The sequence below is a fragment of the Leopardus geoffroyi genome, chromosome B4, assembly GCF_018350155.1.
Source record: "Leopardus geoffroyi isolate Oge1 chromosome B4, O.geoffroyi_Oge1_pat1.0, whole genome shotgun sequence".
NCBI classification, from domain to species: Eukaryota; Metazoa; Chordata; class Mammalia; order Carnivora; family Felidae; genus Leopardus; species Leopardus geoffroyi.
The window spans coordinates 101,123,336-101,137,812 of NC_059341.1; the positions used below are offsets into that span (position 1 = coordinate 101,123,336).

At 41.2% G+C, this 14,477-nt stretch overlaps 1 protein-coding gene across 2 annotated transcripts in view; it reads right to left on the reverse strand.

Annotated features, from left to right (window-relative positions):
* The window catches only part of E2F7 (E2F transcription factor 7), a 40,569-nt gene that overhangs the window by 11,881 nt on the left and 14,211 nt on the right, over window positions 1–14,477 (reverse strand). For both annotated transcript variants that reach the window (XM_045463729.1, XM_045463730.1), the window contains exons 5-7: window positions 12,493–12,783; window positions 10,943–11,101; window positions 9,343–9,477 (exon numbers count right to left, since the gene is read on the reverse strand). In XM_045463729.1, coding sequence (XP_045319685.1) covers window positions 9,343–9,477; window positions 10,943–11,101; window positions 12,493–12,783 — 585 coding nt within the window. The remainder of the gene's footprint in view (window positions 1–9,342; window positions 9,478–10,942; window positions 11,102–12,492; window positions 12,784–14,477) is intronic.

Below are 14,477 nucleotides of genomic sequence, written 5' to 3' on the forward strand. Positions count from 1 at the left end.
GAGATATCAAAGGAAAACCCAACCATGCTCAGCCCAACACACATATTTAGAGATTTTAACATTAATTGGGATCAGCCGCTTCTGCCACAGCTCTAGGGCAATGAGTATACGAATCTCTATTTTCTATTATGCTCTATTATGTCTTTCTTAGGCAGTAGGAGGCTCAGTTACTAAGTGACCAAGGGAATAAGGTCAGCAAAAACGTCATGGTTGAAGTGCTGCAGAACAGTGAGAATAGAAGGGCCTTGGAGGCCCATTTTTTTGCTTAAAGAGGCTGTGTAAAATCAGGACAAAACTTCCTGCATAGAGCCAGGCCTATGTTTCTACATAGAAATAGTCCCTGTTGTTTAGTCATTCCTACCCTGTTCATCTGTGTGATTTTTCTTTCTAGGTTCAAAGCATGCACATTTGTTTATTCATTTATTTTGAAAGAGAGACAGAGGGAATGAGTAGGGGAGGGGCAGACAGAGAATCCCAAGCAGGCTCTGTGCTGTCAGTGCAGAGACCAAAAAACACACATAATTTTAAGAAATATTTATTTATTTTGAGAGAGAGTAGGTGCCAGTGGGGGTAGCAAGCAGAGAGAGAGAGGGAGACAGAGAATCCCAAGCAGGCTCCACACTGTCATTACAGAGCCCGATGTGGGGCTGGAACTCATGAAGCGTGAGATCATGACCTGAGCTGAAATCAAGTCAGACACTTAACTGACTGAGCCACCCAGGCACCCCAAAGCATGCCCACTTTTTTTTTTTTTTTAAATTTGTTTTTTGACGTTTATTTATTCTTGAGACAGAGAGAGACAGAGCATGAACGGGGGGAGGGGCAGAGAGAGAGGGAGACACAGAATCGGAAGCAGGCTCCAGGCTCTGAGCCATCAGCCCAGAGCCTGACGCGGGGCTCGAACTCACAGACCGCGAGATCGTGACCCGGGCCGAAGTCGGACACTCAACCGACTGATCCACCCAGGCGCCCCAAAGCATGCCCATTTTAATGAAAAGATTAATAAACTGAAGGGCCCTGCTAGACTTACATTTTCTAAAACACATAAAAACTGAAAAACAAAATCACCTTTACAAAAACCCCCCAAATGGTCTCTAGAAAGTTAAAAATTATAAAATCAAAAAGAAAATGGGTCCAGACAGTAACAGGGAACAAATTTACCCTCCTTCCTGAAACAAAATATCAGACAAAGTATATCAAAACAATGGCTCTCAAGACACTGGACAGCAGGGTCCTTAGAGACAGGAATCAATGGAGTGAGATTGAGGATTGCCCCCCCACTTACTGTCTGGAGAATGTTTCCAGGTTGGAGTATAGGGAAGGGAACCTGGACAGAAACTGGAAGTCTCTCCGCATTGAGGTTGGAGCTGGGAGTCAAGGAAAGCCAGGATGGCTAGAATTTGCAGGGCAAAATACCAGAAAGGAGAACCACACAAAAAGAATGGTGGAGATCTGCAGAAGGTACTCCCACTCTTAAGTATTCCGTGGAACACCCACACATGTGAGAAACCTACCCAATGTTACGGAAAGAACCACTCAAAAGGAGAAGAAGGAATAGTGTCTTGCAGCTCACCCAGGGCTGGGAATAGTGCCTGTTGTCAATAGCTAGCATAGAAAAATCCTGTAATTCATGGGTCACTGGTTAGAATGCTGAAAAGGGTATTATTGCCTCAGTAGTGGGGATAATGCACTAAAGACTAACTGCTGATGGCCCTGACTACCAAAGCTTAAAAACAAGGCCTGAAAGGTTCACTGTTCCCAAGTAACTTCACTGCATCCCAGAACAAAGTTGAAGAACATTTTTAGAAAAACTGAAATATCTAGCACCCCACATCTTAGTGTCTGGCATATAATTAAAAATTACCAGGTACAAAAAGTTGAGCGAAATATAACCTGCAGTGAAGAGACAAATCAATGGAAATGGATTCAAAAGTGACACACGATAGAATTAGTAGACGGGCACATGAAAACAGGTATTATAATTCCATGAACTCAGGGAACTAGAGGAAAGACTGAACATGTTGAGTAGAGACATCGAAAATCTAAAGGCTCAAGTCAAACTTCCAGTGATAAAAACTGTAATGCTGCAGAAAAAAAATAGTGAATTTGAAGATATACCAATAGAAACTCTCCCAAATGAAACCCAGAAAAGAGAATGAAAGAAACAAAACATTAGTGAACTGTGGGACAACTTCAAGCAGCCAAATTTAGGCATAACTGGAGTCCCCAAAGAACAGAAGAGGGGACAGAAAAAAAATCCAAAAAAATAATGGCTGAAAATTTGTCAAAGTTGATAAACACCTTCAACCCATAGATCTAAGAAGCCCAACAAACCCAAGTACAAGAGACATGAAGAAATACCAAAGCACACATAATCAAATCATTTAAAACAAGGCAGAAGGAAAATCTTAAAAGCAACCAGAGACAGGGGCGCCTGGGTGGCGCAGTCGGTTAAGCGTCCGACTTCAGCCAGGTCACGATCTCGCGGTCCGTGAGTTCGAGCCCCGCGTCGGGCTCTGGGCTGATGGCTCAGAGCCTGGAGCCTGTTTCCGATTCTGTGTCTCCCGCTCTCTCTGCCCCTCCCCCGTTCATGCTCTATCTCTCTCTGTCCCAAAAATAAATAAACGTTGAAAAAAAAATTAAAAAAAAAAAAGCAACCAGAGACAAAGGACACATTATATCTGGAAGAACAAGATGATGATAGATTTCTAACAAGAAACAATCCAACCTAGAAGACAGTAGAGCAACTTCTTTAAAATACTGAGAGGGGGGGCGCCTGGGTGGCACAGTCGGTTAAGCGTCTGACTTCAGCCAGGTCACGATCTCGCGGTCCGTGAGTTCGAGCCCCGCGTCGGGCTCTGGGCTGATGGCTCAGAGCCTGGAGCCTGTTTCCGATTCTGTGTCTCCCTCTCTCTCTGCCCCTCCCCCGTTCATGCTCTGTCTCTCTCTGTCCCAAAAATAAATAAACGTTGGAAAAAAAAAAAAAAATTTTTTAAAATAAAAAAAAAAAAATACTGAGAGGAAAAACCTTTAATCCTGAAACCTTTACCCATTGAAAATACCTTTTTAAAAATTTATTTTATTTTGAGAGAGAGCGCAAATGGGGGAGAGGGGCAGAGGGAGAGAAAGCATAAATCTTAAGCAGGTTCCACACTGCCCAGAGCCCAATGCAGGGATCAATCCCATGACCCTGGGATCATGATCTGAGTCAAAATCAAAGAGTCAGACACTCAATTGACTGAGCCACCCAGGAGTCCCAGCAAAAATATCTTTTAAAAACAATGGAGCAAGGTGGTAAAAAAACATACAGATTTCCTGTTACATGATAAGTACTCAGGATGTAATGTCTGCCATGATGGCTATAGCTAACACTGCTGTATGTTATATACAATAGTTGTTAACAGAGTTAACGGTTGTTAACAGAACTCCTAAGAATTCTCATCACAAGGAAAAAAATTTGTTTCCCTTTTTTTTTCTCTTTTTATTGTATTAATATGATGTATGCTAACCAAACTTACTGCAGTGATGAATTCACAATATATGTAAGTCAAATCATTATGCTCTACACCTTAAGCTTATACAGTGATGTACGTTGAGTATATCTCAATAAAGCTGGAAATGGGGAAAATAAAGATATCTTTAGACATAGGAGAGCTGGAAGAATTCATTAGTGGCAAACCTGCACTACAAGAAATGTTAAAGAAAGTCCATCAAGCCAAGAAAAATGATATCAGATAGAAACCCGCACCTACAAAAAAGGGATGACAAGCACCAGAAATGGTGATTACATGGGTAGATATAAAGTTTTCCCCTTATGAAAGTCTTTTAAAAGACAATAGACTGTTTAAACCAAAAATAATAACAATGCATTGTGGAGTTTATAACACAGAGCAGTAAAATGTTTGGTAATAATAGTACAAAGGCCAGGCAGGGAGAAGTGAAAGTACACTATTATAAGATCCTTATATAAGTAGTACATCATTTGAAGGTAGCCTGTGATAAGTTAAAAGTGCATACTATAAATCCTAAGGCAGCCATTAAAATAACACAACAAAGAGTTACCGCTAATAAGCCAATAAAGCCAGTAAAAAAAAATTTTTTATGGAAGCATAAAAAATAATAAATCCAAAAGAAGTAAAAAAAAAGTAAAAAGGGAAACAATGAGCAGATGGGACAAATTGAAAACAAATAGCAAGACAGACTAAAGTCAAATATCAATAATCACCTTAAATGCAAATGGTCTAAAACAACTCAATTAAAAAGCAGAAATTGTCAGATTAGATGAAAAAACTCTCAACCATATACTACCTACTAGAAACTCACTTTATTTATTTAATTTTTTTTTTTTTACTGAGCCACCCAGGCACCCCAAAGCATGCCCACTTTTTTTTTTTTTTTTAATTTGTTTTTTGACGTTTATTTATTCTTGAGACAGAGAGAGACAGAGCATGAATGGGGAGGGTCAGAGAGAGGGAGACACAGAATCTGAAACAGGCTCCAGGCTCTGAGCTGTCAGCACAGAGCCCGACGCGGGGCTCGAACTCATGGACCGCGAAATCATGACCTGAGTCGAAGTCAGCCGCTTAACTGACTGAGCCACCCAGGCGCCCCTAGAAACTCACTTTAAATATAGGTACCAATAGTTAAAAGAATGAACAATATACACTATGCTAACTAATCGAAAGAAAGCTGAAATGATTATATTACCATTAGATAAAGTAGATTTCAGAACAAAGAATATCATCAGGCATAAAGAAGGGTCATTCATAATGAGAAAAGGGTCAATTCACCAAGAAGACGTAGGGATTGGTCTTAAATGTTTATGTACATAATGACAGCTTCAAATACACATAGCAAAACCTGATAGAGCTGAAAGAAGAAACAGACAAATCTGCAACTATAATCAGACATTTCAACATTCCTCTACCAGCAATTGAGAGAAGAAATAAACATAAAGTCAGTAAGGATATAGAAGAATTAGACAACACAATCAACCAACTTGATTTAGTTGTCATTTGTAAAACATTCCACTCAACAAAGTAGAATATACATTCTTTTTAAGTGCATATGGGTAGACCATATCTGTACCATAAAACAAACCTCAATAAATTCGAAAGGATTCAAGTTACATAAAGTATATTCTCTGCCCACATGGAATGAAGTTAGAAATCCATAAGAAAAAGATCTGGAAAAATCTCAGAAAAATTGGAAATGAGCACACATCCCAATAAAAGGAAAACATAAAGGGAAATTGCAAAATATTTTGAATTGAAAGACAGAGAAAACACACATATCAAAATTTGTGGGATAGAGCTAAAGCAGCACTTACAGTAAAAATTGACAGCATTAAATACCTACTAGAAAAAAGAACGATCTAGAATCACCTCCACCTCTACCTTAAGAAACTAGAAAAAGAGAAAACTGAACACAAAGTAGAAGGATAGATCTACTAGAGATAAACTGAATAGCCCTATAGCTGAAAAAATTGAATCTGTTATTAAAAACCTCTCATGTAGGAAACTGCTTGCCCACATGCTTCACTGGTGAATTCTACCATATGAACAGATGTACACGACTATTCACTGTAGCTTTGTTTGTAAATAAATAAATTTATAAGTAAATTTCTAGCCAAACACTGGAAATAATCCACATGTCCACCAACAAGTAAATGAATAAAGAATGATATATCCATATAATGGGATACTCAGCAATGTAAAGGAATAAACTATTGATACATGATACAATACTATTAATCTGACAGTAATTATGCTGAGTGAAAGAAGCTTGATAAAAAGAGTATACACATTACAGTCAATTCTTGTTATTCACGGTAGTTATGTTCTGTGAAGTTACCATGAACACTGAATTAGCAAATACTGAACTGCTCTTAGAGGAAATACAGGGTTAGGTTCCTGCCAGCCTCCGGTCACAACATTTTCATCAACTGATCAACACATAACCCTGTTTTATATGTGTGTCTGTTTAAAGACACCTTATTTAATATACATTGTTGATTCATTAGTGTTCAACTCTTAGCCAAAAGCACTAGAACGCATGCCTGAAGGAAGCTTTTCTAACATATGTATTTCCACTGTAAGGCACTTCACAGCCTTCTTGTACTTAGAATCATTAGCACTTCAGTAGGACACTTGTGAGCCATTTTAACAGCAAAATCCCCAACACAAAGCACAAAAAATGTGAATACATGGCCTTAAAAAGACCACGGAAAGGACACTTGTTTATAGCACGAGAGCCAAGTAGGAACAAGTACGAGAAACAAGAAGGCTGTGTTGCCTTGTTCGACCTCAGCTGGGAACAAGGGTGTTACCAACCGAAATTTTTTGCCACTCTTTGCATGTCTGTGAATGAATGAGAAAATTCTGCGAGTGTTGATTTTGGAGTTACCAAAAAATTTTAGTGAGTATGTAAATTTGCAAATATGCACTCTGAATAATGAGCATCAACTGTATATAATTTGCTTATAAAAAATTTTAGAAAATATGTACAAAATCTAGAGTGAAAGAAAGCAGATCAGTGTTGCCCTGGGGACGGGATGGGGGTAAGGAGGGAGGAATTACAAAGACACAGGAGACTTTGGAGGGTGATGGGTTCATTATATTGACTGTGGTCATTCTTCCACAGGTGTACACAATGCAAAACCTACCAAATTGTAATTTTAACCATGTGCCATTTATCCTGTGTCATAATAACTCAAAAAAGCTGTGAAGAGGATGAAAAGGCCACGATGGTGGGAAGAAGAGGAAAGAGACATTTATTAAGTTTACCCATGAGGAATTGCTACTCAAGGAGTGAAGGAGAGTGAATTCAAGAAATCAAAGGTAACGTGAAGTTCCAGATTGCTGGGTTGTTGATGATGATGGTGATGTCAGTAATGAAACTAGATATACAGAAAGAAGATCAGGTTTCTGTCAGACAGAGAAAGTGGGTTCACAATGAGGCTCCTGACCTGGTCTCAAGTCCTGGTCCCCTCATCAGATTGGAGCCCTTCTAGGTGATGGGCTACTACCTACTACCCTTGAGTCCCTCTTCTTTTTTAATCTATCTAAAGATCTCTTGTCACTTCTGCCTATTACATCTAGGACAGATTTCTTGGTTTATTTTGAAGGCTTCCAAAATGTCCCAACCAATCACATTTTATGTCTCGTTATCCTCTAGCCCATGCCCTACACCTAAATCAGGGTGGCTGATCTCTAAACACGCACCAGATTTGTTCTCAGGTATCTTCTCCCTGAACTCAACAGCTCTCCTTCCCTCCAAAACCTAACGGTTCCATCCATCAGAACGTCACCCATATCCTCTCTGAGTTCCCCCAGAGCCAGGACCACCGTGTGTCGTGCTTAATCGTTCTCTAATTTTCAAATGTAGGCTAATTACACCTTTGATAGAAGCTCATTAATCAACTAAAGCAAGTAAAGGCACTAATCTGGGTACTATAGGGTAATCATGGATGAATACAGGCTGAGTCTGCTTTTAACTCATCGGGAATCTGCCTCTTTAGAAAACAGTTTGACCATTCCTTAAAATGTTAAGCATAGTGCTACCATATGAGCCATCACGTCCACCCCTAGATATACCCATGAGAAATGCAAACAGACGTTCGTATCAAAACTTCTCTGTGAATGTTCAAAGTGGTATTATTCATAATTGCCAAAAAATGGAAAAAATCCAAATTTCTGTCAACCGATGAATGAATAAATGAAATGTGGCACATCTATACAATGGGATAGTATTCCACAACAGAAGGCAAGGAAGTACTGATACATGCTATGAGGCTGAAGGACCTAACAACATTGTGCTAAGTGAATGAAGTTGGTCACAAAAGACCATATATTGTGTGATTCCATTTATAGGGAATCTCCAGAATAGGCAAACCTATACAGATGGAAATATCTTAATTTTCTCCTGGTGCTGGAAGGGAGAGGTTGGGAAGAAGTGGGAAGGAAGTGCTAATGTGGACAGAGTTTCTTTTGGGGAGTGCTAATGTGGACAGAGTTTCTTTTGTGTTTTCCAAGTAATTGTGGTGATGGTTGCACAACCCTGTACTAAAAGCCACCGAATTGGACAATTTAAATTGATGAGTTATGTGAATTACATCTTACGTGAGTTATATCTTAATATGGTTGTTAAAAATTAAAACAAAAACGACCACGTCGGGCTTCCAATGAATGCAGAGAGCTGGGGCAATGGCATGACATCAACATCACTGAGCACAGTAGCACAATACTACATCGCAACAGCTCAGATGTGACAGTCTTTGCTCCGGGTGATCAGGGAAAACTTCACGGAGGAGTTGACATTCAAGCCAGATCTTGAAAGCCGAGTAGAATATGTTTGGGTTGAAAAGAAGAGGGCTTCACAAGTGAAAAGGCTAGAAGCTAAAGGCAGAGGTGTGCAAAATGGCAAAGGTGTGTAATTCATGCAGGCAGGGATGGCGTCACCCGCGCCTTTCAATCTCTCGTGGCATTTAGCACAGTAACTTCATGTGCACAATGCACATGCAGTAAGTGCCGGCTGGCCTGAATTAGTTATACTTGATTTTAAGTGGTTTCATCTAGATCCTAAGTGAATAATGTGTTGTAAGTGAGGTAGAGAGCTGTATCTTTTATAAGCCTGGGTTAAGTGGCAGGAATTTATGCCACTAATACCAAAATTGGAAGGGTAATTTAAAAATAACTTTAATGGCTTCTTTTTTCCAGGCAGCACAGCTATATGTAAAGTAGCTGGTATAGTAGGATCCAGTCCCCAATTGCTCAGATATTACCTGTCAAAGTAGAAGATAATACCCTTTTTTGCTCTAGTTAAGTAAAATTATAACACTTGTAACCTGTTAAATAAATTACCAAAAAGGTGTTCATGACATCCATACTATATTTAGAAGCCATCTCACCACGTACTAGTTTTGTGATAGTAATCGATATAATTTTAACACTATCTGGGATTTCGAAGAAAAATAATGCTTTATTTTGCTGATGCAGAAACAACCAGAGTTCATAAGAAGTGTTATTTTTAATCCTTAATCCCAAACTTCCCGGAACTTTGGAATAAAATAAAACATGCTAATGAGTTATAATTTAATAGTTACAGAAACTCCCACATTATAAGCTCTCAGGATCTCCCTTCCTACCATATGGGAGCTGGCCCCACACACCATTTAAAGACTAACGTTCCTTGTTCCAAGAGTGATACCTCTAGTCTAATTTTGAATGTGACACAGGTTATGGGAAATGAAGATCAATCTCATTGAGTAGTAGATGCATGATTTGGAAAAGGAACTGGGGATTGAAAATAAAATAGGTCCCTAGCAAAACCATGCCACCTTACCGCTGGAACTGAAGTCCACAGGCCCGATCCATTTGAAGGCTGGTTTCCGGCCTCGCTCCTCGGTTACATGCACCTTCTTTATTAGAGCCAAGCTGGTCAGAACATTGGCTATGTCATAGAGGCGTCGTACCTTTGCTTGAAGATATAAAACACAATTATGGTCACACCGTCTGTAACACCATTACATTTTAGTTTATGTGACAGGTCACTTTTCTGGGCGGCCATATAAACCTCAAGCAGAAAGCAGTGGGGTGCAGCAGAGGCCAACGGCTCTGTCATGCAATGGCCCGAGATTTATGGATCTGATGTATCTGAAGACACATACTACGGGAAGGTCAGCGTGTCTTTCCTTTTCCACAACTTCACACCCCTTGTGAGAGGCACCTGGTAACGAGCAGGGAGCACCGAGATTTGCAGGGAGCGCCGAGATTTCAAGAACGCCAAGGGAGGGAAAGGGGCTATAATTAAAGGCTTAGTAAATGTAATTCTGATGTGTGGCATGTCAAAAGCTCGCTCTGAGTTTCTCCCAGCAGGAGGTGGTGGCACCAGCTCCAGCAGGCAGCTGGCCTGTGAAAATGGCAGGGATTCCCCAGAGCTTCCCGTGAGGCTGCGCTCTTGGGCACACAAGACCGTTGGGGCTCAAGGTCATGAGGTTCAGCTGTGCTGAAGACAGGCATCTGGCCACCTAGTGGGGGAGGGGCGGGGTGGTCCTTCCCTGAGTCTTATGAGGGCTGGGGGAGAGACATTTGAAAATGCAGGTACTAGAGGAGACATTCAGAAGAGGTGGTAAGACATCTGACAGGCAGGGCAATACCACAAAGTAATGTCCATTCAAGAAATCAATTTACAGGTAGGAAACCCACTTGACTTTGTATCTAAGATCAATCAGAGGAGCTCTGATTATGGTCCAGGAACATCAAACATTCACCCCAGATGCAATCTTCTTCCCAATTCTGATAGAGCTACATTTTACCTACTCATTTCTCCCACAGGGTACCTATACCTCCAATGGAAACAGAAAAAGCAGAAAGCTGAGATCATGGCTTCCCAGGCCTTGAAAGGGCTACTGGCAGCCAAGGGCATTTGGCTCAACCTAGGCTTGACAGAAAAGGAAGATGCACTGGGTACGAATCTCAGAAACTCTATTCTTGCCCAGCGGCCTCATCCCACCACCCCTACCCTACCCTGGTCATTCCTCTGTTTCTTACCTGCAGACAACTTTCATCTCCACCCATCAGGAGAGTAGGCAGGGGGTGAGGAAAAAAGGGGAAAGAAAACTCAGACATTCTGTCTTGGAAGCAGCAATACTAAAGAGAAACGCAAAGCATCTTACACCCTCCCTGACCTGCATTTGTGGGATGGATGGCATTCTGCTTCCACCATCCATCCTAACTGCCGAGGAAAAGGCATCGGACAGAACTTTAATGGGAATTATAGTATTTACTAACTTACCTCTCACAGCCCCAAGAATCTTTATGAGTGCAGGAAGGACTGCACTTCTCAAAAACAATTTCTTCTTCAATCTCACAGGCAGAAAATATCAATATATGATATGACACCCTTTTTGTACTTATAAGTGGATTTAGGTGAAGATGCTTACTTTTAAATTTACTATGGTCTGGGGTATCCTGGCTTTCTTCTATCAGTATTTTGGCAGCCACATCAAGAGTAACAATCTTGGTTTTGGAGACGAGGAATAGCATGACAAACTTCTGGCTCATAATTCTCAGAGACTTGTCTTTTCTACTGTTTGCAGATGCTACAAAGGGAATGAAATGAAAGCATCAAAACATATAATTTACCACATGAAAGATGGTACTTAGAGTTTGCCAGAACTACTAACTCTACCAGCAGATGGAAAGATCAGTCTTGTTACAGGCAGAAGCCTACTGGACACACAGCACAAAAAGATGGCTTGTAAACAAATGAGATGGATTTTTGTCTTTTTTTTTTTTTTTTTTTTTTTAAGTAACCTCTACACCCAATGTGGGACTCGAACTCATGACCCTGAGATCAAGAGTTGCATGTTCTACTGACTGAGCCAGCCAGGCGCCTCAAGAAATGAGATGGGTTTTCTTATGGCTTGGAAAATGACTCTACAGGAGGCATAAACTCTGAAATGCATATCTGAAACCACTCTTAATGCTTTACACTCCTACTTCATAGAATAAATCCATGAGGTAGTTTTCCTGGAGCAACTTTTTGAAAAGATGAATGCAGAAGGATAAAAGGAAGGGTAGACTTCACAGACTGTTTTCAGAACATCAGCTGTTCCCTCAAAGGCAAGAACTCTGTTTTTCTTTCTCTGTGCCCACAATATCTAGAATATATCTTAAACACAGTAGGCGCTCGCCTCTTCCATTGCTTTTCAGAAATAAGTGAAGAACTAAGCTGTAAATGAGTAAGAGACACTGATTAGATGTCTGTTGCTGTATATGGCAGGCAAACCATCCCTGACAGATGGCTGTCTCCTCTGGTTACTAGTGTAAGAACTGGCTCATGGGGTGGAGCTAAAAGGCACGAGGCAGTAAATCTAATGAAAACCAGGCCCACATTTCCATCCCTATTATATATGCAAGGGAAATGTTGAGTGATACTTGTACTTTATCATCTTAGCAATGGGATTTAGGGTAAGAATGATGAAGATCAGTGGTCAAAACAGGAAGAGGCTCAAAAGGAGCTGGGAGGGGAAGAATAATGTAGATATAAATAAAAAAAAAATTATGTATCAAATGACAGCAGGGGCTATCTATCTTTCTTACCAACGTGTTCTCCTAACGGGGTTTGTTCCTAAGTAATGTACCCTAAATAGAATTTAAAAAACTGAATTCTGTGAAAAGATAACTTCTTTCCAAGTGAAATTTCCTTAAAGGCTCACAAACAGAAATCAGCATGGGGCTGTCAATCAGAAACGGGAGCGCCGTTAGCGATCTGTGGTCCAAACACACCAAGTACCAAGTGAACTGCCACCAGACAGGCTTGAAGTGAGGTCGAGTGGGAAGCCCAGTGGGGGAGCCATCTGTCCCCCTTTCTTCAGTAGGTAGAACAGGAGGACATCTCCCTCCAGGGCTGTCGATCTGGCACTTCCCGCCTTAGCAGTGAATCTCTGTGGAAGGAACCATCACTCGTGTGGTTTTATGGTGCACTCACAAGAGGGGTAGTCGGGTTCAGAGAAATCCAGTAACTGTTGATCTTGAGAGTCTGGGCAGCCATCTTTTTTACGTTCTCCAAGTTTATAATCCATCAGCTCTAGCTCTTTCTGTTGGAGATGTGCCATCTGCTCCTCATATTTCTGCTCCTCTCCCAGTCTCTGGAGGCTCCTCAGGGTTTTTGGCAGGCTGTGCCGTCCATGCCAGCCATACTGATTCTTGGCCACCCGGCTGACCAGATGCAGTGATTCCAGCACATTTACAATGTCATAGATACGTCTCCTTTCAACGCCTGTTTGAAAAACAGAAGTCGACAATCATGCAGGCAAACATTTTTGAGTAAAAATTCCTTGAGGGCCTGGACCATGTCTGTAAGCTACTCTACATGCTGCCCAGGGCAATGCGCAGCAAGGGTGGATGCTCCACAAACCGAACCTGTAAAGGATGTTCTTGGGATCCAACCCTTAAAAGAGCGAGGGTAAAAAACATCCACCCAGAGATGGAGGATAGTCGCATCTCTATTACGTCAACACTAGTATGTCTCTTCTTTAGACCTGTTAGGTAAACCACATGAACACCTCAGCACGTTAAAACAGGTGGGATTGAGCAACACGTGTACCAGTATGTCTAATGGACACCTGATGAATGCTGTTTGGTTGATTTTGACTTCTACTCCTAATTATGCAGACTGTAAAATAAACTGTGTCCAACGCGTGACACCTCATTTGGACAATCGTATCCTTTCCTGGAGTTTGAATGATGTGGAATAATTATCTTTGTTAACTTTCTTAATGGCCCAGGAAGGAAAACAGATGGCAAATATTTTGTTTCCTATTTTGCGTTGGAAACTTAGGAGTCTACAGCTTGGGCACCCTTCTCAAGCTGCTGGAGGAAGCTACAGCCAGGGCCGAACAACATACGAGGCTCCTTTTGCTCATAGCTTGGCCGCTGGTAAATGTCCCCGTGCTCCCATTCACAGCCGTTTGGGCTAAACAGCCCAGGGGTAAAGCACAGACACTCTTTATGCACAATACTGGCTGACCATGAAGTTCTTCAAGTCTCTACCCACTTTCCCAACACTCTCAAAATAGCTAGAGTTATAGGGCTGTCTACCACATTTACCAAAAATATTTACAGGAGTTAAGTGTGGGGACTTTGAGGTCAGACTGCCTGGATTTGAATCCCTGCTCAATCCCTTACTACCTGGGTAATCTTTCTATGCCTTAGTATTTATCTCATTAGATGAGGAGGATTAAATGTGACCATAAATGTAACGGGTCTCCAATAGGGTATCAATTTTTATCTACTGTTATGTATTATTTTGTAAATACTTTCTGCACAGCATTGGAAATACCTAAAATCCCTGCTAGCATGAGAAGTCACAGTATAAACAGATTTTAAAACTTTCCTGTGACTCATCCTGCTGAGCAACAGGCCCTTAGGCTTTTGGAACCCACTGGCTCCTTTGCTCTCATCCGAGAACCCATAATAAAAGCCTCCGGGCATCTCCCAGAAAACTGGTCCAGCTACAAAGATGTCCTCTTTCTGCTCACTTGCCAGGAGCCGTTATATAATCAGAGCAGGCTTAGTCAATGAAGCTTCTGGCCCTTTAAAGATTTAACACAAGAAATTGATCAAATTCTGATGAAAACTTTGGAGGTGAAACGAAGTTCTATTATCTGCAGGAAGAGGCATTTCACAGTTCATCAGAACATTTCGGCTCATGACCCTGAAAGGCTCTTCATCCTCAGAAGCTCAGACTTCGGTGCCAGATGCCTGCTGGAAGGTGCTGGCAGGGGCAGTCAACAGCCCCTTGTCCAGATCTGCCTGTTTTTTTTATTCCAGTCTGTTTTCATATATTAACACATCTTGTTTAGAGCGTAACATTCCATAAACCTTCCCATTAGAAATGTCATGTGAATGCAACTGAGACACCCCAGGGCCAGCCATATGCTGGGCTGTTTTGTGATTCTGTATTAGACACAA